Source organism: Urtica dioica, chromosome 8 (genome assembly GCF_054948205.1).
Source record: "Urtica dioica subsp. dioica isolate 48M chromosome 8, U.dioica_male_clone48M_v1_H2, whole genome shotgun sequence".
In the NCBI taxonomy this organism is placed as follows: Eukaryota; Viridiplantae; Streptophyta; class Magnoliopsida; order Rosales; family Urticaceae; genus Urtica; species Urtica dioica.
This window is the reverse complement of record NC_142763.1, coordinates 21,687,374-21,710,973: the sequence shown is the minus strand read 5'-3', so window position 1 is coordinate 21,710,973 and position 23,600 is coordinate 21,687,374. Positions and strand designations below refer to the sequence as shown.

At 35.6% G+C, this 23,600-nt stretch overlaps 2 protein-coding genes across 2 annotated transcripts; one reads left to right on the top strand and one right to left on the bottom strand.

Moving 5' to 3' along the window:
- Window positions 1-7,622: 7,622 nt before the first annotated feature.
- TT8 (basic helix-loop-helix (bHLH) DNA-binding superfamily protein) lies at window positions 7,623-15,439 on the top strand. Its single transcript, XM_089622849.1, has 9 exons — window positions 7,623-8,124; window positions 8,302-8,556; window positions 10,809-10,905; window positions 11,023-11,037; window positions 11,132-11,188; window positions 11,312-11,792; window positions 13,589-14,196; window positions 14,829-14,993; window positions 15,094-15,439. The coding sequence occupies exons 1-9, from the start codon at window positions 8,015-8,017 to the stop codon at window positions 15,175-15,177; spliced, it is 1,872 nt and encodes a 623-aa protein (XP_089478975.1). The 5' UTR covers window positions 7,623-8,014; the 3' UTR covers window positions 15,178-15,439.
- Window positions 15,440-15,947: 508 nt separating this feature from the next.
- Window positions 15,948-21,937, bottom strand: LOC149388540 (general transcription and DNA repair factor IIH helicase subunit XPD-like). Its single transcript, XM_089623937.1, has 12 exons — window positions 21,350-21,937; window positions 20,444-20,724; window positions 20,252-20,334; window positions 19,371-19,774; window positions 19,002-19,195; window positions 18,687-18,867; window positions 18,409-18,533; window positions 17,459-17,548; window positions 17,267-17,345; window positions 17,107-17,183; window positions 16,580-16,688; window positions 15,948-16,461 (listed from the first exon to the last, which is right to left on the bottom strand). The coding sequence occupies exons 1-12, from the start codon at window positions 21,890-21,892 to the stop codon at window positions 16,342-16,344; spliced, it is 2,286 nt and encodes a 761-aa protein (XP_089480063.1). The 5' UTR covers window positions 21,893-21,937; the 3' UTR covers window positions 15,948-16,341.
- Window positions 21,938-23,600: the final 1,663 nt, after the last annotated feature.

Below are 23,600 nucleotides of genomic sequence, written 5' to 3'. Positions count from 1 at the left end.
TAAAACTTGGGATGAATAAAATGAGAAGAATAAGGCTCATATTTATAAGAGAGGCTTTACCTTCAATAAGGTAGTTTCCTCTTCTATAGAATATCACATATTCATGAGCAAAATTCTCTTATTTCCCTTTCTCATTTGGGCGGCCAAGGGGGCTTCTAGAAGGCTTGGATTTGTTTCCTTTTTTACTCCCTTGCCTTGCTTGGCTGATTGCCCTTGTTCCTCATAGAGGAAATTTGTTTCCTATTTTTTCTTTTGGCAAGTATCTTCATACATTAATGAACAAAATAAACTCTCTTTCACACTAAGGGCTGCGCGAATTTTATCTCTCATTCCTCTGAGTTGGACGACCAAGAAGGCTTCTAGAAAGTCTTTCTAGATTTTTCTTTACTTGTTCATGACAACATAAGAAAAGCCCATTAAGAATTTTCAAGTAAAATTGTATGAAATGAAATTAATTCACAAGGCCCAATGAACACACCATGGCCGAGTGATTTAAGTCATCATATGACCATGTCAAAAAATTTATTGACATTCATTTCACGCCATGTCCAAAAAGACAAAATTACCTTTTTGACAATTTTCGTAAAACTTGTCTCGTTCTTGTTTTGACTTAGCTTCTAGTTTAACTATTCCTACTCGATATGATTTGTGATAGTGACCTCATGGATCCAAATGAACAAAGCTTTAGCTAAATACTTGGACTCAAAAGTTCACAAACTTTTTCCAAGTTTAGCTTAATGTCAACTGACTCCACTAAAGAGTTGACACTGAAAATCTCTCGGTTCAAATGAATTTATTTTCTACTCAAGAATTCAACCTAATTGTAATGAGTGGATCCACTGAATATTATCTATGTTTACCCTTCATGAATATCATCAGCTAGTCGGGATTTATAAAATTACCATTTTACCCTTCTAGCTGTTATTTCATCAACTCCTTTGTCGCTTGTGAATAAGTCAGAAACAATGTATTGACGAGGAGCTAACAAGTCACATTGTTTCATCCAAATGAGTCAAGACTCAATTTGGACATTGGCCACTTCATTTATTCACATTCCAAGGAACAAAGCATGAGGTGGTATACATTGCATTTCAGCAATCTTGTACATGAATTCCATATCTATGAGAACTTCACAACGTTACTCATGACATCTTCACAACTTAGTACTTCACCAATAGGCCCTGTTCAGAATCACATAGTGAGTCCGAACTCTGACTTTCTCAAATGAGAATACGTAAGCTATGAAATGGCATGTCTCATTTCAGGATTAAGGTAATCACGATGCAATTCATACGTAGTGACTTCGAGACATAAGAGGTTAAATGCTTTGTTCTTATTTTGTCTCTAGAAGTGCACTGGTCAATTCAGTGCCTTCGGAAGATACTAGAAAAACTATAGAGTCTCTAACTCTCAATGCCCCATAACCAGACATCATAGATTCTCCTAACAGTCGTACTGAGGTCAATAGTCATTTGACCCTTAGATTACGAATAAATCGTTTTAAGCAAACTACGAAGAGTTGGTTCATGTAAATCTACAATTGCCTCTTCGTAAGTTGTTAAGTTTGTTTATGGACTAAAGACTAACGTTTTATCATAAAGCTTCAAACAGACAAGGAAGAATGAATGAACGTTTCAACTTTTTATTAATGAATAAGCAATTACAAGCAAGAGTCTTCGTGAGACTTTATTACATCAAATGTACAAAAGTAAATACTACAACTCTTCTTGTGGGCAACATTGACAACAAATAACTCAAAGCTAGATGAACATGAGTGAGGGCGCAGACACTATTACCTCTCGCACTTTCGTTTCATCAAATATTGGTGATATTCCACTATAATCCAAGATTAAACCCTCAAAGTTATCAGAATTATAATTACTCGATCTTTTAGATAAAGCGTCCATCGATATAACTAGTGCATATAGTATACCCTTCAGGTTCATCTCGTGACTCAAAAGGGTCAAATATACCGGTATACCATCGAGTCACTAGCCCTGAGTTCTAGTGATTCCTCAACGGAAGATTCATTTGCCACTCGTAATGCAAAAGTGCGCGCATCTGACAGTTTCGGAATCAACTATCAGTGAACATTGACTTTTTTTTTTATTGAAAGCTCGATTCTACTTTTGATCTTTCTCTTCCATTATTGATTATAACCCGGTCTCCCAAAACATAAATATATAAGAATCTCTGTAGCTGTGAACGAATGAATCAAAGAGCCGATTATATGACCCTAACTTCCAAGAGCACCTCAAGATTTAGGTCGATCTATATCGGGGCTATAACTTAAGATTACGGTGTAACGGTCACTGAAACGATGTATTTAACCGCAACCTCTCCAGGTCACGTACAGACCAACTGTACAGAATGCTCCTACTCAATGAAAACTTATTCACTGACGAGCTGCATATGTGATATCAAATCTAGCTACCTGGTAAGTGTGTTTCATTCACATGCAACCCAACCCTTTAATACAAAAACCAAAGCTAGTCTTTAGGTTATTTGATTGTTTTGGCAGTTTTTAGTGATTTCAAGTTCAAGATAGCAAATGAGAACATGAGCAAAATTGGATCTTAAGTGCACAAGAAACGACCCTCGAGAGCTAAAGTCAAAGATGGAGAAGAACTCGACCAAGGCCTCGTGCATCGCGCAAGATTTAGAGCGCAACGCACTAGTAGGCATCAGAGGAGCGCGACGCGCAAGACTCTCAGCGCGTCGCGCATCCAAATTTCATGAGGCACCAAAAGTTCCAAAGTCTAGCATGATGGTCGTACAGTCCTCCACGCGTAGCACAAAACGGCACATATTATAGAATATTCTATATTAATATGAATCGGTTACTAGCATAAAGTGTGTTATTACTATGATATTAGCTTATTTTAGTGCAAAAGGTAAAATTGTGCAAGATGTTGCATAATATGTTCAACAACATGTATTTGATGTGTTGCCTCTCAAGACAGATACGCAAGATACAATCTACTCTGGTCTTTTGGTTAATTATTGATTTTATTACGGATCGTCGTTGGGTGAATGTGTTGAGTGAAAGTGAGTGGTCTATAATTTCATGGGACTTGAGTTGAAATTAACGGATATGTAGTACGAAAAAATGCCTCTTAATTAGTCATCATTCAGTTAAGACCGACACTAAACCGAACTGGATTTTTCAAAAATTGGCTCGTGCGATTGGTGACTAGAGAAGAAAAACTTGAGATTATAAAAAAGAGAGAATTCATTAAGAATAAAACGGCCAGTTCAACTTTTAATTAAAAAAAAAAAAAGAATGAAACTCGGGATTGAGGGAGGATTTTGATAGCTAAACGTGTTTGAAGGTATATTATTGACTTTAATAGTGATGCTAAGGGTGGATCCCAATATTTTAAAAAAAATCAAGAAAGTAAACGTCGCATTTGGATCAAACTCGGAGAAGACATATGATATGATATTTCCCTATAATAATTTAGTGATATTCATTATCACCGAGTTCATGTATATTGGTGAGTTTCTCTTATTTTCGCAATTGATATTAATCAAGTACTTTATAATCGTTATTAACAGTTAAGTGATCAGATTTTAAAAAACCAAAATTAGGAGTTTGAAGTTTCAAATGGTATAACTTTGTTTGTTAGTTTATTTGATTTGTTTCTGGTTGTTTTTCTCAATTTGTGGGAGATTTTAAACTTTTGGAAGTTAATAGGTAATTTATTTTAGTTATTTTTGTTTATTTAGATTCATGGTCAATAAAGATAATTATTTCAAATCTATACTGTTCATTTTGGTTAATATCTTTTTTTTTTCCTTCTAATTTTCATAACTTAAGTTTCTGATAGTTAACTGGAATACCCATGAACACTCGGTCTTAACTTAATAACTAAAACAGCTTTCTGGAAATTTAAATATTTAATTTTTTTAAGGCAGTTTCGTTATTAGTAGGGGATTGAACTCATACCTTCATTTTGAAAGTGGTATGGAATTATCAACTAACTTATAACTTATGCTATTGTGAAATTTATAAGTTTATAAGTATCAGATGGGTATTATAACGTACCAGCGTCACTGATAAGAAAAATTTCATACCAACAATAAATGCCTAAAGAATTAATCAAATTTATATTATTTTAATTATATATATAATATATACGTATAGTACACCATAAATTTGTGTACCAAACTATTGAATACTTTATTAAATTCCCAGCTGATTGAAGTTTTACCAAGAATTAGATCGAGACAATAACGAGGAAGCAAAGCCCTCAAAAGAGGACCCGAGTCCAATTAATAGAACTAAGCCCAAACAAAGAATACGATTGTTTTGTGGCCCAAACAAAGAGCTGCATATGGTAGTGCTTGAAACTAATTAAAGGAATAACATGTCTAAAAATTCTATCGCGAATTTTTTTTTTTACTCTCTAAACAGACATTTTTTTTATGTTTATATAAAATAAAATTCAATCTATTGAATATTTTCGACTTCATTTAACTTTAATTATTAATTTATAGTTTATTTCTAAGGGAATCATTATTCACGATTCGGAAACAATTCTTAATCGTAATAAAATTAATTTAGAAGAGCAATATATGTGTGTGTGAAGAAACTGTTTGAAATAGTCGATCATCGACGAAATTTATAGCTCAATTATTAAAAATATAACTCAACTCATGATTAACTCCACATAATATGCGCCACACATCTTGGAGTATCTAATATATATATATATATATATATATATATATATATATATATATATATATATATATATGGTAGAGTTCGGCCCCATAAATAATTTGATTTTGGGCCATCAAAGTCCGATATTCATCAAAGCTCATTTCGATAAAATGATTTAAATAACAAATAAATGACAATTATTAATTGATTTTTATCAATCCTTGTTGTACGAGTTTCATAAATCATTTGGGCCCGGTCCAAGTCTATTTTACGAGCTCACAACGCATTCACCAAGGTCGTGACAAAGTCAAGTCAATACAAGAGAAGCGATCGCGCCTTAAAGCTCGGAGAGTTGACGATTTCTACCATGTCTATTCAAACGCAAAAGCGACATGGCAGAAGAAGAGGTGATTAATGACGAAGTCCCAACACGTGTCTTAGAGGATTTCACATCTCGTCATAGTATAAATTCTCTTCTTCATAGGGAATTGGGACCTATTCTCTCTCTCTCTCTCTCTCTCTCTCTCTATATATATATATATATATATCATTGTACTCCAGAGCTCGTCGATTGTGTTCATAATCAGTCGAGCTCGACCAGTGTGTTTGAGATCGGATATTTAATAAAGCTAATCTTTTTCTTGTTCTATTTTCATACTTATCATCACACATTTAATATTCATTTCTTATACGAAGCCTTTTTGTGACCCATAAATAAATTAAATCGAATCAAACATATAATATCCATATTGTTTTCTCCATGATTGTTGAGGCTCGGAAACAACTTCAATATAATATATATTTAATATATATATATATAATTAGAAAATATTATAAGAAAATACTTTTATGATAATGACACACATTTTATCTTAATTTGACTAGTCATCGGATAAATTTAATATCTCTTCAATTTATTGTTTATGAATAAAAATTACCTTACGTTTATTCTAAAAGGATTATATTTATTATTCTAAAAAATATCATATATCTCGAATTTGTACTATCCTAAACTATTAAACTATGTTTTCTTGAAAAAAAATTATATTTATTAATCATAAGATAACTTCATCACATGGGAATCCCGTATTCGATTAGGTAGTTTAAATTAGATCGCATTATGCGTTTATGCAAGCGCGTACATTTTTTAAATCCTACATATTAGAATCTAGCTCTCAAAGAAAAATGAAATTAAGATCCGTAGTTCCACGAAGGAACGTAATTGTGGTTTATGTGCCTATCTATTGCAAAAACAATTTGAAACAATAAAGAATCTTTTGAACAGTTATACGTATACAGGGGTAATGAGTTTAGGCTGTTTAGCCATGTTACATACTATCACATTCGTGCCATTTTATTTACGCTCAATATATGTGATTACATATAGTTCATTGCCAAAATCAATATATTAACAACATATTTAATAATTTGCATATCTTTTTAACATGAAGTTTATGTAAATATACTATTTATACGTCTCAAGGTTCTAGCATAACCCTTGAGCTCAACTTTTTAACTTTTTGTATGAATTACCAAATAATAAATTATGTTAATTTGCTTATTTAAATTAAATATAAATCATTCTTAAAAAAATGGATACATCCAAGTCATGCATCTCTTAGGCCCGTATAATTTAACTTTCTTTTCTCTTTAATTTGTTAAATATTTCTAACTGTTCCTAGTGATTTTATTTGTATTTCCCTCAAATATTTTCTCTTACCTTATGAGCTAAGCGCGGTTCTACTTTATAGCCCTTGAACCATTAACTGGTATTATATTGGCGGTAGCATGTTTTTCAAAAATAAAAAAAAAATAAAAAATATATATATATATATATATATATATATGTATATATATATATATATGTATATATATTGGCGGTAGCATGCCAAGCCGCGTATTCTTCTGCTCAGTTCGGATACCTTTTCATCGTAACAATTGGAATCACTATTTCAAAATTCTCTTATATTTTGCGTATGATAACCAATTACCAATATTCCACTCATATATAGAACCACAAAATAGGAATTGGAATTTTGGACATAAGGCCTAACCACAAAATGCAGAGTTTAATACATCGAAGCAGTACAAAATTATAGAGTTTGATTACTCTATTTCATTATTATATTATATATTCGGTGTATATATTATATCTAAGTTCAAAGTTCAAACTATAGGAAAATCTCTGTTAAAAAATTATAGAAAAATCCTTTACACTTTGATAATAAAGACGCATGAGACCTCAAAAAAGGAGCCACACTACAGTAAATGAATATATATTTGATAATATAAAATATAAAAAAATAAAAAAAAGGTAAGGGGTTAAATATAAAGAAAATAGCCAACGAAACGTCACAAGATAGACACAAAAGTGTGAGCGCGAGTGAGATCTGCCTTGATAGGACTTGGAAGTGGTCACGGAAACAATGGTTTATTATGGAGTTCGTACATTTGATGTCGAAAAGCAGATGTAGAATTTTTTGGTATTTGATTTCTTGGGATTCTTTTTTTTTTTTTTTAAAACGAAACCATTCTTTTGATTCTTGAATCAGCCATTATTTACCATCATTAAAAAATAGTTAGAACTTAGAAGGGAGGAAAAAATAGCTTTTGAATTTCACACAAATAGATTATCATTTTGTAGTTGTATACATTCTCAACGCCCAGTCTTCGCCACCTAATCTCTCTCTCTCTCTCTCTCTCTCTCTCTCTCTCTCTCTCTCTCATATAATCCAACAAAACCCCCCAAAGTTCCCAACCCGTACGTCCACAGAAATTAACACAACTAACAAAATCTACTTATCGAAAAACCAAATTTGTATATATGTGATACAATATATAGTCCGGTAGACCGACCAGTCAAAAACCAATAGCAAATTTTATTCACGTCCCAAAGCTCTCTCTCTCTCTCTCTCTCTCTCTCTCTCTAAGTTCTACCAATCGGTTGACTATAACAACCATTCAAAATTAATTCAAGTACTTTGTATTTTAAACCAGAAGCATCATCGTCAGATATATTAAACGAAGTGGCTTTATATTTCTCAAGAAAATTACAACCAGTCTTCCTCAAACTCATCTACCTCGTTTCTCTTTCATAAGCCTCTCTCTCTCTCTCTCTCTCTCTCACCTGCTAGTCTCTCACGCTCTCTTGCGTTGGTCCTGATTTTATCACTATCTGAAACATCCAACTGTCCTTGAAACCTCTTTTGATAAGCTGATAATAATCATCAGAAACCCAGCCAAATCTGTCTCCTCTCTCAACTCGTTCCTTACTATTCACCCAAAATTAATTATAACAAAAATAATCTCTAATTAACACATCAGTACTGAGTCAGTGAGTAGCGAAAAATGGCTGCACCGGCGGCGAGTGGTAGCCGGCTTCAAACCATGCTTCAGACGGCCGTGCAATCGGCTCAGTGGACTTACAGTCTCTTCTGGCAAATGTGTCCCCAACAAGGGTAACCAAAAAATCATTTAATCAATCAATAAAAACAGAGAAATGATTTTCATCTGGTGTGACACTCACGTCACGCCAGACACTCGCTCGCCGCTGATGTCTGCTGACCGATGATGAATATCATTATTTTTTTTATTCAATAATATACATTTTTTTTTTTTTTGCTTTTTTTTCATAGGATATTGGTGTGGTCCGACGGGTACTACAACGGAGCGATAAAGACGAGAAAGACGGTGCAGCCGATGGAGGTGAGCACGGAAGAGGCGTCTCTGCAGAGAAGTCAACAGCTGAGGGAGCTTTATGACTCGCTGTCGGTGGGAGAGACCAATCAGCCTCAGCGACGGCCCTGCGCGTCCTTGTCCCCGGAGGACTTGACCGAGTCCGAGTGGTTCTACTTGATGTGTGTCTCCTTCTCTTTCCCTCCCGGGGTCGGGTTAGTACTATTTCAATCTACACATTCCCTTACGTTTTCTCGCCTATTTAGCTGCTGATATACTAACCTATTAGCCTTGGAAATTTTAGTTTTATATTGACAAATAAAACATGTTATAGTAAAATAGCCGTTTCTATATATTAGGGTTTAAGGAAGGGTTAAAAAGTTCCAAGATTCATCCGTTCTCTTCTATGATTTTTCGGCTCTTGGTGGATTTTTTGTGTATGAAAAACGCGCATTGCGTTTCGTTGTGAAAAATAGTAAAAATTCCGGTGAAAAGAAAAAAAAACGCTTTCATTTTTTATTTTTGGAATTTCCATGAGATAATGTTGAATTTCAAAATTCCGTTGAAAATCGTTAATCGGCGATATAAAACTTTCGTCGGAAGTCGATATTTCTGTGATGTAAAACTGCGGGCTAACCATGTACGAGCAGCATTAAAGTTATATAAATTCTAAACTATAAAGCCTAATAGCACAAAAGTCTTGAATTACTATTTTACTAAAAGCTAAGCCAACATGACTATTTTTTTTCTGGATTAAAATTGCATTAAAGCTGCTTATTTTCTTGGGATGAGATTAGAAGTAAAGCATTAAATGCTGCAATAAATAAATAAATAATTAGGCGGAAGCCTAAAGCTTCTCAATTTGGTGGCTCATAATAATTAAAAGATGATTGTTACTTCTCTACTCATTTACTAATCTTTCACTTTTCGAAGCAGAGATGAGTCAGTTTCTAAGGTTAGTTGTGAGAGTATAAAGAGTCCGAAAGGGAAAGTATTTTATGGGGAGTGAAACCCGGAATGCCTTTCTTCTTCTTTTTTTTTTCTTTTTTTCTTTTTTTTTTTTTTGAAGAAACCGGAATGCCTTTCTGTTTGGGGCAAACTGCTCTCGCATCAGAAGAGACAACTTTCACTCTTTTTCTTCTATAAAATAAAAAAATAATAATAAATTAAAAAAAAAATCTACTTAAATATTGCTTCCATTCATAGAAAACAGACGCACTGAAGATTTAGAGCAAACCATTCAATGTCTTGCTCTATAAGAGTATAGGAAGTAATTACAATGCAAAATTACCTCTCACTACTACAGTACGAAATCCATACACGGAAATTTTATTGGAATGGTTGGTTGTTATAAAAGCCTAAACGCAAGAAAACGGAACAGAAAAATCCAAGTGGAAGCCTTTGAATTATTAGTCCTTTTTTTTCATATATTGCGAGGACCATTGGCATTGAGTCTCTCAGTGAATATGATATATGACATTGCCTTTAATGCTTGGTTGCCAAAATAAGCCCCTCTAAAACAATAACACTGCATGGAATTAAATACACATTTGACTTGTTTCCATCAATCACATTTGTGTGGTTTGTATGTGTGAAAGATGAATTCAAGCACACTATAGTACTCACTCATCCTCTTACATATTTGAGTTATTTTTAAATTTCTTCATTATTTTTTTTTTTCTTCCTATTAACTGCATAAATCGATGGGAATAGATTCTGCGGTACGCAAAATGACATTGCCTTTAGGAACAATCGAAATCATCAGTAGCTTTGTTTCTTTTTCTTTTTCTTAATTTTCTTTATTTTTAAAATGCCAAAAGTAGCTGCTTGTTTTGGGAAAAAAGAGATCCAACTAAACGATTCTCATCTTTGTCCCGTTGTCAAAAATAATGCCGCTTTGCAACAAAGAAATCTTTACGTAAATCTGTCTTCTCTGCAGTCTCTCCTACCGTACACTGCATCTATATATGTATATATATTTATATATATATATATATATTTATATATATATATATATATATATATATATATATACTAGTTACATGTAATTGTGTGGCTGTATTGCTTTTACTTTGAGAATAAAACCCACGCGACTACACTGCAGACACGTAAGTACATGCACAGAAGCAGCAAATCAGTGGTTTAATTATCGTGACCTAGAACTATAGAAATTTATTAGATAGAAGAAAGAAAAGATTATATGTACGTTGTGTGTATTATTCTTAACATCAACAAAACTTTTAACTCACAGAACATGGTTCATCTACCTTTTTATATCTCTCTCTTCATTTAAGGAAAATTCAAGTCGTGGTCGCTTGCAGACACAATTACTAGAACATCAACATATATACGTACCAAGGAGGAGGAGGCTCAAACAAATATATACACATATTATTTATTTATTTTTGTTTGAAATACATCAATATTAATTATTCATTACTGGTGATTGATTTAAATATTCGTAAAGGTTGCCCGGAAAAGCGTACACAAGGAGACAGCACGTTTGGCTGACTGGCACCAATGACGTGGACAGCAAAGTTTTCTCTAGGGCCATTCTTGCCAAGGTTCATATTTACCATCACTCTGAAATTCATGTACAACACTTAATTAATTTACTATTATATTCTTTAACTAAACTGTTCATTTTTCTTTTCCTATGCATGTTTCCTTGGCTTCGCCAGAGTGCTAGTATACAGGTAATTAATTTAATTCAACCAATTAAGCATTACCAAGTCATTTCTTCAAGGAAAAAAAATGATAATAATGACAAGAAGTTTGTGTAACTTGCAGACTGTGGTTTGCATTCCTCTAATGGACGGAGTCGTGGAATTTGGCACCGTAGACATGGTAATAATATATTTATTTATATTATGGTTTTTTTGGTGCATCCCTAAATTAAATTACTTATACATTTTAGCTGCATTAGTAATTTATGGAGTGAAAAAAAATAATGAGAATTCATTAACATAGGTTGAAGAGGACATAGGGTTCATCGAACACGTGAAGAGCTTTTTCGTGGAGCACGACCACCCGCCGCCGAAACCGGCGCTTTCCGAGCAGTCGACTTCGAACCCGGCCATCTCCTCCGATCACCCTCTCTTCCACTATTCCCCTCAGGTCACCGCCGGAGCCGGAGCGCTCGTCGGGCCCGAAGAGGAAGCCGAGGACGAGGACGACGAGGGAGACTCGGAATCCGAGGAGCCGGAAAAGATGGCGGCGGAGCCGAGCGAGTTGATGCAGCTCGACATGTCTGAGGGTATAAGGCTGGGCTCGCCGGAAGATGGCTCCAATAATCTCGACTCCGATTTCCACTTGCTCGCTGTGAGCCGCTCCAGGAGCCTCGGAGATCTTCAGAGCCACCAGCCGGAGAGTTCTTTCCGGCAGGATTCCGGCCGCCATTGGTCCCAGCTGCCGGACCCCTCCACCTGCGATGTTTCGCTTCTTCCTTCAGGTGCGTTTTTAAAATTTAAAATAAAAAAAAAAAAAACAGAATTGGACGTGAGTAGTAGTACGTATTATTTTTATGGTAAAAATTAATTTGTTTTTCAATGAGTTTTTTTTTTAGGAGTTAGTAATATCTTAGGGATTATTTCTGATTATTTCACAGTTTTTTCACTATCCAATAAGAGTTATTTATTTCAAAAATATGAAACAAATGTCATTAATTAACAACTTTTTCATGACATTTTTTTTTTTATGATATTTGTTATCATGTTTTTGGAATAAGTAGTTAAAAAAGTCTATAAATGTAAAATAATTATAATTTTAGAATAGTCCCTAAAATGTAAGAAGAAAAAAAATAACTCCTAAAATAATGTCTATATTATAAAGTAAAAGATTTTATATTTTGACCAGAAGATAATCCCCCTCATCCTATAATTAATTAAAAGGACAAAGTTACACAGAAAACGAAAGCAATGAGTGATCGATGATAGAATTGCTGGCAATTTTATATTAAAAATTGAATATAATCTGCGGTATCTGGTGCTTAATTCTCGCAAAATATTATAGACACGTTTTCTAATTACATTTTTTTTTTTTATGTTATATCACTTTTAAGTGGGACCGATTAACATGGTCTAAAATCTATGATTGGTTTTACTCCTCTACATTGAATGGAATGGGATCATGAATGTATGACGTGGGTCCAATTAATTTACGTATCATTTTTTATCAACAATCCAACTTTCAAACCCAACCCCCGTTTGGTATACATTACAGACAAAACCCTTTCACCATTGGTTGTCTTGTCTTGTCTTACAGACTTTGACACATAAATTATGTCATTCAGTTTCCTCCAATCTCGAAGCGACAGCGTCTGCCTAAATATCTTTTTCGGAACTCATAATATATCATATTGTAGAAACTTGTACTATTTTTGCATGTTATTTGGACTTTGCACCTCATGTTTTACAACCTTAAAATATTTATTGAAAAAAAAAAAAAAAAAACCTTTTGCTGTTAGATATATGGATGAAATTTTGATTGTTTGAAGATTCAAAATTTAGTATTTGATTGTTTGAAGAAAAATTATATAGTTATTCGAATATCTAAAAATGAATTACCGACATCTAAATTTTCATTAAAATTATATCATGCAATTCCACATGTTCGTGCTAAACAAAATTACGGAACGTTGAATATTAAAATAAATTATTAGTCCAATGTGCGAAATATTCATCGTGTGTTTGAAAACCTAGACAAAAAGGAAATAGGGAATTCCTTTTATTTTATGTGTGTTCTTTGAATTGAGGAAAACTCGAGGAAATGAAAACAGAAAAGAAAATAGGGTTATTAAGTTATATAACCACACGGATATAGTGTATTGAGATATAGTCCATATTTGATTAATTTCTTGTAAATAGTCAAGTAAACTTATTAACAGATTAATAAAAGTCTTATTTAACACAACCAAACATATATTTTAGGTATTTAATAGGCTGCCACGTATGCAAGTTGGCTATTTACAAATTATTTATCAAAGATTGGCTAATTTATAATTCATATAGTTTAGGTGGCTTACGTAGTCAATATTTTGAAGAAAATATGGTATATATGGATTCCACATGTTTCCCTCAAATTTTCTTTTGCTCCCCCAAGAACAATAGAAAATTTTAAATTTTCCTCTTTTTTTTTTTTTTTTTTAACCAGCAACAATTCAGAAACATACGTTCGGAGATGGGACCCACAAACAAATGATAACTATTCTCTTCTTTTTTTTTTGTATTATTATTATTATGAACACAGCATTTGAAGAGGAATTGAGCGCGCAAGAAGACACTCACTACTCAGAAACAGTGTCCACAATCCTCCAAACCCAACAAACCACCCTCTGGTCCGACCCATCCTCCAGCCACGTCACCTACTCTGCCGAGTCAGCCTTCATCGCGTGGTCAGACCAGCAAACCCACGCGCCGCCACCGACAACAACAACAACAACATCACAGTGGCTCCTAAAATTCGCGCTGTTCACCGTGCCGTACCTCCATGCGAAGCAGCAGCGCGAAGAAAGCTCGCCGAAGTCGGAGTCGACGGCGGCGCGTGCACGCACCGCGCAGGAGGAGCTGAGCGCGAACCACGTGATGGCGGAGCGGCGGCGGAGAGAGAAGCTGAACGAGAGGTTCATAATCCTGAGATCGCTCGTGCCGTTCGTGACGAAGATGGACAAGGCTTCGATCCTCGGAGACACCATAGAGTACGTAAAGCAGCTCCGCAAGAAGGTTCAGGACCTCGAAGCCTCCTCCGCCGCCCAGCCTCCCTCCGACAAGCGCAAGATCCGAATCGTGGAGTCCACCGCCGGCGGACCGCCGGTGAGGGTGGTCGCCGCTGTTGCTGAGGCAGAGACTTCAGTTCAGGTCAGTCACGCGACGCTTGTAGAATTCCATGCTTTTTTCTTCTTTTTTTTTCAAATATTATAAAGTTAACTTTTAATTAGATTATTTTTCTTATTTAAAGTGTAAACAGCTTAGCGAATATTGTTTCAACTTTCAACTTTAATAATATTGTTTTCTTGATAAAAGCTTCAAGCATGTTATTTTTTTCGATTAGTTTCAAAGAATCAGTATCACATGCAATTTTTACTAACTAACCTTACATCTTGAAATAGTCTCTTCTTTATTAAATTAAATTATAGTATAGTTCTTTTTTTTATTATTATTCGGTTTCATTGTATTTTTTTTTTTTTTTAACTATGAGTAATAAAATTTATACAACATATTAAAAATAGGTTTTCACTAGTGTCAGAATAATCGTCTCATCAAGAATTTTGCATTGTACTAAATTTATTGAAAATGGGAGTCTAAATCAAATATATTTTAGATTAATTATGTTAAGAGAAACAAAATATTTATTTAATTTATTAAACTGTTACAATAATTTTAGTAGGCATTGATAATTGGACTGTACCTACCGGCTTTTAAGAACTTTTTTTTTTCTTTTTCATATTAGCCCTTCTAACATTAAGAGTTTGGCTTCATAACTGATTCAGGTGTCGATAATAGAGAGCGAAGGTTTATTGGAGCTTCAGTGTCCGTACAGAGAAGGCTTGTTGCTCGAGGTTATGCAGATGCTTCGTGAGATGAGGATCGAGACCAGAACAGTTCAGTCTTCATTGAATGATCAGAGTTTCATCGTTGCTCAAATCAGAGCTAAGGTGTGTGAATATTGTTTAGGCATATATATGCATATAGATGATTGCGAAACTTCTGATCTCATGAGCTGATTTTCTTTTTTTTTTTTTCTTTTTTTTTAAGGTTAAGGAGAATGAGAACGGAAAAAAGGCGAGCATTGTGGAGGTGAAGAAGGCGATAAATCAGATCATACCGCATAGAGATTAGAGATGTCTGAAAGAAATGCTTATTAGACCGTTTTTTTATTTTTTTATTTTTTCTTTACCTAGTAGAAGTAGATAGATATATGGATATAACATATAATTAATACCTGCGCATGTATCAAATCAGCTACGTTAGAGCTTGTTTTGGTCTGTAGTGTAATTATTAGAGTAATTAATTTCTTTATTGAATTGCTCTGGAGATAAATCCAACATAATGTATAATTGTTTGTACGTCCCTGACATAATTAATTAAGGTTCAGAGAAGGGAAGACATGATTGCCAATCTTGCCATCTTATCTCGAAGATAGTACTGTCTCCATTATTTTCTGTCATTCTGCCGAACAATTTAATTACACCGGTCTGATTTAAATTTTAATCCAGTTTTTATTTTTTTAATATAAATTAAACTAGAAAAGTAATTAAATAAATCCTCTTAATTTTAAAACAATTTGATCATCAAATTAACGTGTTCAACTCAAATTATTAGGTTTAAGCGTCTTGAAATAAAGAGAAAAACAAAAACAAAAAAAAAACAAAAAAAAAATTTGAAACTACTTGAAACAAAATCGGATTCTATAATTAAAAAATTAGACTTTACTAGGTTGATAAGGAAAACTAATTTAGACCGGACCGACAGTTAAAAAAAATACGTAGTTCCTGTAAAGTTATGTTCATGTAGCACTTTCTCACGGGAATCTCACAGTTTAAAATTGCTTCCTATAAATTCAAGAATAAATAAATACATAGTCTTCCAATGAAAAGACACTCCAGTCTACTCATGTCTCTGATAAACTCGGCGACAGAAAAAGATTTTGACAATCTTACAGAATTAGTTTTGGGAGGTAAATAAAAAAGTATTCGCCAAAACACATTTCATGGAATAATAGACAAACCATGACACCATGAGGACTCGCCTTGAATTCTTTTAACATGATTTATATTTCATCTCTGTTCTCTTCTCTTTCTGGACAACAAAAACGAAATCGGTATTCCAAGCCCCTCAAACAGGGTCAAGCTATGGCTTGAGGGAACTGTTAAGTCAAAAACGTTCAGCAAAGTTAAAAATGTGATATTACGGATCAAAGCGTCGGTAATAGGACTTTCTGATTCAGTTTCCATGACTTCTCTTTTGCTTCTACGAAGGAATTTTAAATGAAAACTCGCCTTGTTAAAACTGCATTTCTTCCATGACTCGGTCACCCATCTTCTCCAAGTCTTCTTGGGACAACAGTGTTTTCCTTCCACTCCCACCTGTCTTATCGTACGGCTGAGCCATTTTTCTTAAGAACTGCCAGGCACAACAAAAAAATAATTAAATAAATAAATAAAATCTTATATAAATTCATATGCAATCTGTGCATTCCATTTGATAAAACAGAATAAAAAAAATTAAATGTGAAAACAACCTCTCGTGCTATATGTAGAGCCATGTCAGTACTTAAGTTCAAGTGAGCATCGCGTAGATGGGACAAAATCCATCCGGGCAATTTAGAGCGCTTATCGTGACGGCTGTACCTGGAAAAGTTTAGAAACTCGTGTTCAAAAGGTTTACGCACTATTTATTCACACACAAAAGATTCATAATATCAACAGCTAGAGTGCAATGTGACCTAATTGTCAAGGGTTGATTAAAGGCCTTGATTTAGAGGAGTCTCAACAACACTGCTCAGTTTTTCTCAAGTTTGAGTCTTGCACATTTAGATGAAGAATTAGGGATTTCTGTTACATGGGATTGCTTTGATCTACTGTCAGTTAACTAGCTAAGACTCGGGAGTTGTAAAGTCAGTTTCTTCCATACTTTTAACTAGGAACTTAACAATCAAAATAAATTCAATAAACGTCCTCAATCATTCTATATCAGTGGATTATGTTTAACTAAAGAAAAAAAGAGAAAAAAAAAATTACTCAACATCATGATCTGAGAATGACTAACCTTTTGTCAGCAAAAATCATCATACCATAATCGGCCTTCGACCTTATAACTCTGCCCACACATTGAGCAGCCTGTCTCTGTATCGAAGAAAATTACCTTTTCAGACACATGGTCTAAACAATTTCCAAGTAAACACGGCCAGAAAGCAATTCAACCATACCAAAGCATCAAAAGTCAAAAAATCCCCTTCCTTTATCTGAAAGTTATCGCGCAGATATTCTAACCGTGCCAGCAAAATCCTGTATAAAATATCACCATGTGAAAAATCAACGGGAAACGTTTAATGAAGTTACTTAGCCAACAAAAAGTTTTAACATAATGGAAATTGTAAGAATTCAACCACAAGACTTACTTGCTAAGGGTGTACTGGAAAGGAACACCATACATGATCACCAGTCGTCCGTAATGTCGATCAAAATCTATTCCCTCGGCTACTTTTCCTCTGAAATTGCATACGCACTTTTAATAAGTTATGTAGATTACATGCTATTCTGGCATCTAAGTCTAAGTAGACAAGAATTTACACAGATTTGTTTAAATCATATATAACACTGTACTATATCAAAAAGATAATTATCCTTATTGCTAGACCTGGTTATAAGGAAATTATTATTGAATTAGACTATTCTAGGAATCTTTTATTTAGTCGGACTTTATTCCACGTTGACTTTCTGTATCAGTGGCCTGTATATTTATTTCCATGTGATTTAATAAATTAAAAGAATAAGTTCTCCCAAAAACAACAAACCCGAAATTTTACTCATGACTACAAATGGCAATGAACCTTTGGTAGCCGCAACAGGCAATGATAAAATGATTGACAAATGCCAACAGTTTTGACATGTGCTTGATTGTAAGTCAGTTGATCATATAATAGGATTAACCATATTTCAGACAAATATAAAAACCCACAACAAAATCATAGAGCCAATTCACGTCATTATAACACACATAAAAAAAATAAAAAAAATAAAAGGTTGAAGAGCCAAACAATACCATGAAAATTTTATTTTATAAGATAAAGTCCACGGACATTGAAAAGGACGGTACAAAGAAAATAAAAAATCAAAATAAAAAATATCCTCTATAGAATCACAGGCAAGCTAAAGCCAAAACAAACAATGCAAAATAAGCATAAACCAGACGACTTATCAAATCTTGCAAATGAAGCATGACCATAGAAAAGAAAATATCTCAAAATGCACTGCGACTATACTCAAAAGGGACTTAGTAGAAACTCTATGGTACAATAATTTACATCATTTACAAATTTTTCAACCATGGTAAAAAAAAATCAATTACCTTGCAACAGAAAAGAAGACAGCGCCTCTTCCACAGTCGCAAGCCTTGCGATAGTTGTCAAGAGCCAAAGTGGTTTCGACCACATCTTGAGTCTCTATAAACACAAGCTTATGTTGCATGATTTCCTGTGGCATTACGATTTTTAATTGACCGTATAGAACACTAGTTCCTAATAATCCAGAGACAGTAGAAAGAGGAGTATCTTAAAAGAGATGATGAGGCGAAAAAGAGTGAAGATTCAATGCAAAAGACAGGACACGTGAGAAGTGCATAATCACCTTCAAAATTCCGGTCTCGTTCCAACTGTTTACTATTCCATCCATGTAAGAATAGCTAACAAAAAAGCACACAATCCCATCCGGAACAACAGATACCATCTCCAGCAATAGTCTGCCGTAATTTCTTACCACACCCAAGTCGCTTCTCATATCAAACTTGGTACTCACGGGAAGCTGATCACTGAAATTACCAAACCACAGGTGTTACCGAGTAGCAAGTAGCAAAAATACAAACAAATGAAATAATTGTATTGACCCTCTCACAAAACGTATAACATTTTTAATCACAAGTTGATTTTATATAGTTAACAATACCTTCCCCGAGTAAGAACCATTGGACATATGCAATCTCGTGTCAAGGACATTGAAAAGCTACGACTAACAACTGGATTGAAATTGAGCAGTTTAGGGTAAAGATCAATTGGACTCAGGGTACCGGATGTGATCACGACAGACTGAAACCGCTCGAATACGGGCTTTATCGCAATAGATGCATCGTGACAGCTAAGCTAGGATTCACGAAAGAGGACAACAAAAACAAATTCGCGAACTGGACTTGTGAACTTTCAAACTATATCACAAATCTTGTACTTAAATTTTTGGATGACATTCAAAATCTTTCTTAGGAAGAATAAAAGCAACAACGATCCAGAAAACAAAGCATAACATAAACTTAAACGCTACCTGCAAAATAGGATCGGGAATATGGGGCATTCTCTCGTCAAATGGTTCAATGATGATAGAAAAGCCACGAGAATAAGTCCCCACGAGCGTTGCAAAGTCACATATCGTTTGAATGTGCAAGAACTCATCGGTGTCGGTGATTTCTAATGTTAGCATCAGTGAATGCAGTCGGTCGTAGCAGAACTTCAGAGTCTTTTGGTCGATTCCAACATGCGAATTAATAGAAGCCACGAAGCCAACAGGGCCTTCTTTCTCGAAATTCTCAGTCTCTAAACGCCCTTCCAAATACTGGATTAATCTACGCAAAACGTGGAGGAAATGCTCTGCTTTGCGAATATTCCCAGGCACAGCCTCCTTCAGAATGTCGTCGGGGACAATTGGGTTTGCAAGCCAACCATCCGCAGCTATATTTAAGAAGAAATAACAGCTTATCACTCCACTGAGTATGTCAAACAATCAAAGAAAAAAAAACTAGGGTTTCGTCCCTAGGTCCCCATATGACCCCCCACAAACAATTGGGGAACTGGAAACACTAGCAATTAGAGAGGCTATAACCGAGGGCTTGACCAATTAGACCAACAACTCACAAAAAAAAATATATATATATATATATATAAGAAACTCAATACTAAGATTAAATTTGAAAAAGGGAGAAAACTTTAGATAAGCCATAGCAAGATATAACCTATATAGAATGGGACCGATTTCGAGAAAGATCGAAGAAAGGAATGGGATTTGAATTTCAAAACTACGGAAAAAAAAAAAGCCAAAGGGCAGTAGAGTAGTCAATCCAGTCACAAAGTTCCTCTAACGGGGATTTTTCTCTCTTTCTTTTTTTGGCGATGATATATGGAGGACAAGGCCCGGAAAAGAGCACATACCCGGAAGATTCCCTCTCTGTGCCAAGCCATCCACCAACCGATTGTACTCAGCACGCAATCTACCAGCATCGGCGGCCTTGAACCTACCTAACATGTCAAGACAAGTTAAGTGCTACAAATCATCGAGTCTCTCATCATCATCGCTAGAGCTAAAAAATAAAAATAAAAATAAAAAAACGAGAGATCCCATACCTGTCAATCTCCTGGCCCATCTTATGGAGATTCCTTCTGGCGCCTTCGAGGGTCTGCCTCCTGACGCTGACGCTGAGCGCCTCGATGCAGACATTGTCGATGTTGTGGGCCTCGTCGAACACCACCACCGACTCCTTTTGCATTTCCTTGGAGATGATCCCGGCAACTTTCGGGTCGAGCAAGTACTGATAGCTGTACACAATCACGTTCGCAAACTGCACCATATGCCGCGCCAAGAAGTACGGGCACCACCCTTTCTCTTTCCCAAACACCCGCAAATCCTAAATGAATTAAAAAAAAAGCACCGGCGTCATAAAACGCTCCGAGTCTTATCTCAATCTACGCTTCTCGTTCAAGAACAACCCCAATTTAACGCTAATTCAAACACGCAATGAATAAAGGGTTCCGTTTTTTCACAACAAACCAATCCAAGCTTCGAGCTTTTCCTTCTCACAGCACAATCAACATAATAAGGGCACCATTTTCACAGCAAACCAATCCCAAAGCTTCGATCTTTCATCTATTATGAACACAACAAAGTCACCATTTCTTTTTTCACACAAACCAAGTTCAAGACTCAAGCTTCTTTCTTTATCATTTTTTTCTAATCACGGTTAAGTCCCTCCATCCCCTACAAAACACTAGCAATCGCTAATCACCAAAGACCTCTTGGAAATAAACCAAGTAAACTTTTTAAGTCTAACCCAGACACCACAATTATAAATATTAATAAATAAATAAAGTGGTAAGGGCAATTCTCGGCACCATTGTCTCAGTCCCCCAGTTCGATCTTCTAACCATGTTTAAAAAAATAAAATTAAAAAAAAATATACACTCGACTGCTAGACAAAAAAACTATTTAGGTTTCCTTATCATTTAAAAATGAATGAAAAGAAAGGACTAAACCTGCAATGTATAGACCCCGGAAGGAAGAAGCGCCTCGGAGCCAGCAGAGTCCAAAGCCTCAAAGAACTCACAGAGCGGAAACTCGCCGGGATTCTCAACCGCGGCGGCGCGGACCCAAGAAGCAGTGAGTTTCCGGCAAGAGGCGTCGACGGAGTCGCGGGAATCGGCGGAGGAGACCACTCGCGGGTTCACGCACAGGTTCTTGCGAGACGAGAGGCCCAGAGCCAGCAGCGACGCGGCGCGTGGACCCACGTGCTGGATCTGGTAGCGGTGGAGGCGAGCCAGCTCGGCCAGAGTCTTCTCCATCTCGTGGACGGTGCGCGTGCAGTAGATGAGCTTCAGCGGCGCGTCGGGCTTCGAGATCGTGTAGCTCGTGATGAGGGAGAGGAGAGCGATGGTCTTCCCTGTCCCGGTCGGCATCTCCAGGAGCGCGTGGCCACGCGCGTCGAGACAGCGCTTGAGCTCCACCATGTAGGCGTACTGCTCCGGGTATATGTGGTCGTACGGGAAGTACACCGTCACGTCGTCGATCTTGAACTTCATCGCCTCCGCTCTCCCTATCTGCTTTCCCAAAATGTGTCACTCGACTCTATATATGGATTTCTCGGATAACATTTGCGGGACACGTCTCGGGGTGCGAGCTTGCGACGTGTCTCGATATTTTGTTGTTAGGGTCACGTTTCTTCGGCTCTCAAGAGGATTTGTGTTTTTTGAGGAGCGAGTAAGGTGAATGGGGGGTGTGACCGTGCTCTTCTTGAGCTGCCTACGTACCCGCTTTGCGGGATCAGGTCATGACGTAGTTCAGGGCGAGTGTATTTGCCATGTGAGTGGATTCTTGGATTTTTGTTTTTCTTCCTCCCGTCGAGAGGTGGCTCTCGGTCTTTGTTTATGATCCGGGATAATTTTGAAGTTGGGAGAGTATTTGGCTGAGAGAATTCTGGGGTTGAGAGAATATTTTGAGTCGAGAGAATGACTTGAGAGTGAATTGAGTTTTGAGTTGAGAATGAATGAACTATTTATAGGAAAAAAATCGGTGCTTGGCGCTTGTCGCTTGTCGCTCGTCGCTTGTCGCTTGTCGTTTGCGCTTGGCGCTTGTCGCTTGGCGCTTGGCGCTTGCTCTTGGTGCTTGTCGCTTGGCGCTTGGCGCTTGGCGCTTGCTCTTGGTGCTTGTCGCTTGGCACTTGGCGCTTGCTCTTGGCGCTTGGTGCTTGGTTTTTTAGTCATGCGTATTTTTAGCATTTGACTAAATTGCCCTTTTATATTGTAACGTCGTTTTTGCAATTGAGGCGTCGTTTTTACCATAAGGAAAAGACGGCCTAACAACTATTATTCCAAAACATCATAATTACGTACAACCCTTTCTAAAATTTTATAGGTGTCGTATATAGATCAAATTAAATTGGGGAAAATAACACATTTATACCCTGTGTTTTAGTGAAATGTCGAGTTTAACCCTCGGTTTTCAAAAATGTCAAGTTCATACCCTCTGTTTAACTAAAATGACGAAATTATACCCTCTGTTTAACTAAAATGACGAAATTATACCCTGAAATGACTAACAGCGTCACAAATCTCCCTTTCATTGATATTAACTCTTATATAAGAAAAACCAAATCAAATCTAAATCAGTACCCTAACTTCCAAATTCTCAATTTTGAAATAAAAATAGGCTTAAATTGAAATTAAATAATAAAACTCATACCTCCTAAGAAATGACTTCATTTTGTGTTCGAATCGTAACTCTAAATCCTGGATTCTCTGTTCGAATATGCGATTTTGATGACTATCAATTATCGATGTTTACCCCTTTACCTCTTTCTGTGTTCTTCACAATTAAGAGACTGTTGTTTATTTTTTAGTTTTTATATAAATTACATATATGGCGCGAATGAATAAAGATAATTGATATTTATATATAAATATTATAATCAACGTCAATGAAAAGTCAATGAAAAAAATATTCGTGACACTGTTGTCTATTTCAGGGTATAATTTTGTCATTTTAGTTAAACAGAAGGTATAATTTCGTCATTTTAGTTAAACAGAGGGTATGAACTCGACATTTTTGAAAACTGAGGGTTAAACTCGACATTTCACTAAAACACGGGGTATAAATGCGTTATTTTCCCATTAAATTGTCATGTCTAAAATTACAAAAATTCTAAAGTTATACCTATTTTTATCAAAATATCATTAAATCTATTAAAATATAATAAGCGCAAATCCGAAAACACTGTTCATAAGGATCTAC

Bases quoted from the DNA above. Each gene is read 5' to 3' on its own strand.
- TT8 (XM_089622849.1), top strand. From the start codon at position 8,015: ATGGCTGCACCGGCGGCGAGTGGTAGCCGGCTTCAAACCATGCTTCAG. The intron at 8,557-10,808 runs GTTAGTACTATT...ATATTCGTAAAG, and splicing joins TCTTTCCCTCCCGGGGTCGG to GTTGCCCGGAAAAGCGTACA. The intron at 14,197-14,828 runs GTCAGTCACGCG...TAACTGATTCAG, and splicing joins AGGCAGAGACTTCAGTTCAG to GTGTCGATAATAGAGAGCGA.
- LOC149388540 (XM_089623937.1), bottom strand. From the start codon at position 21,892: ATGAAGTTCAAGATCGACGACGTGACGGTGTACTTCCCGTACGACCAC. The intron at 20,725-21,349 runs GTTTAGTCCTTT...TAATTCATTTAG, and splicing joins CCGGGGTCTATACATTGCAG to GATTTGCGGGTGTTTGGGAA. The intron at 19,196-19,370 runs GTAGCGTTTAAG...CGTGAATCCTAG, and splicing joins TTCCCGATCCTATTTTGCAG to CTTAGCTGTCACGATGCATC.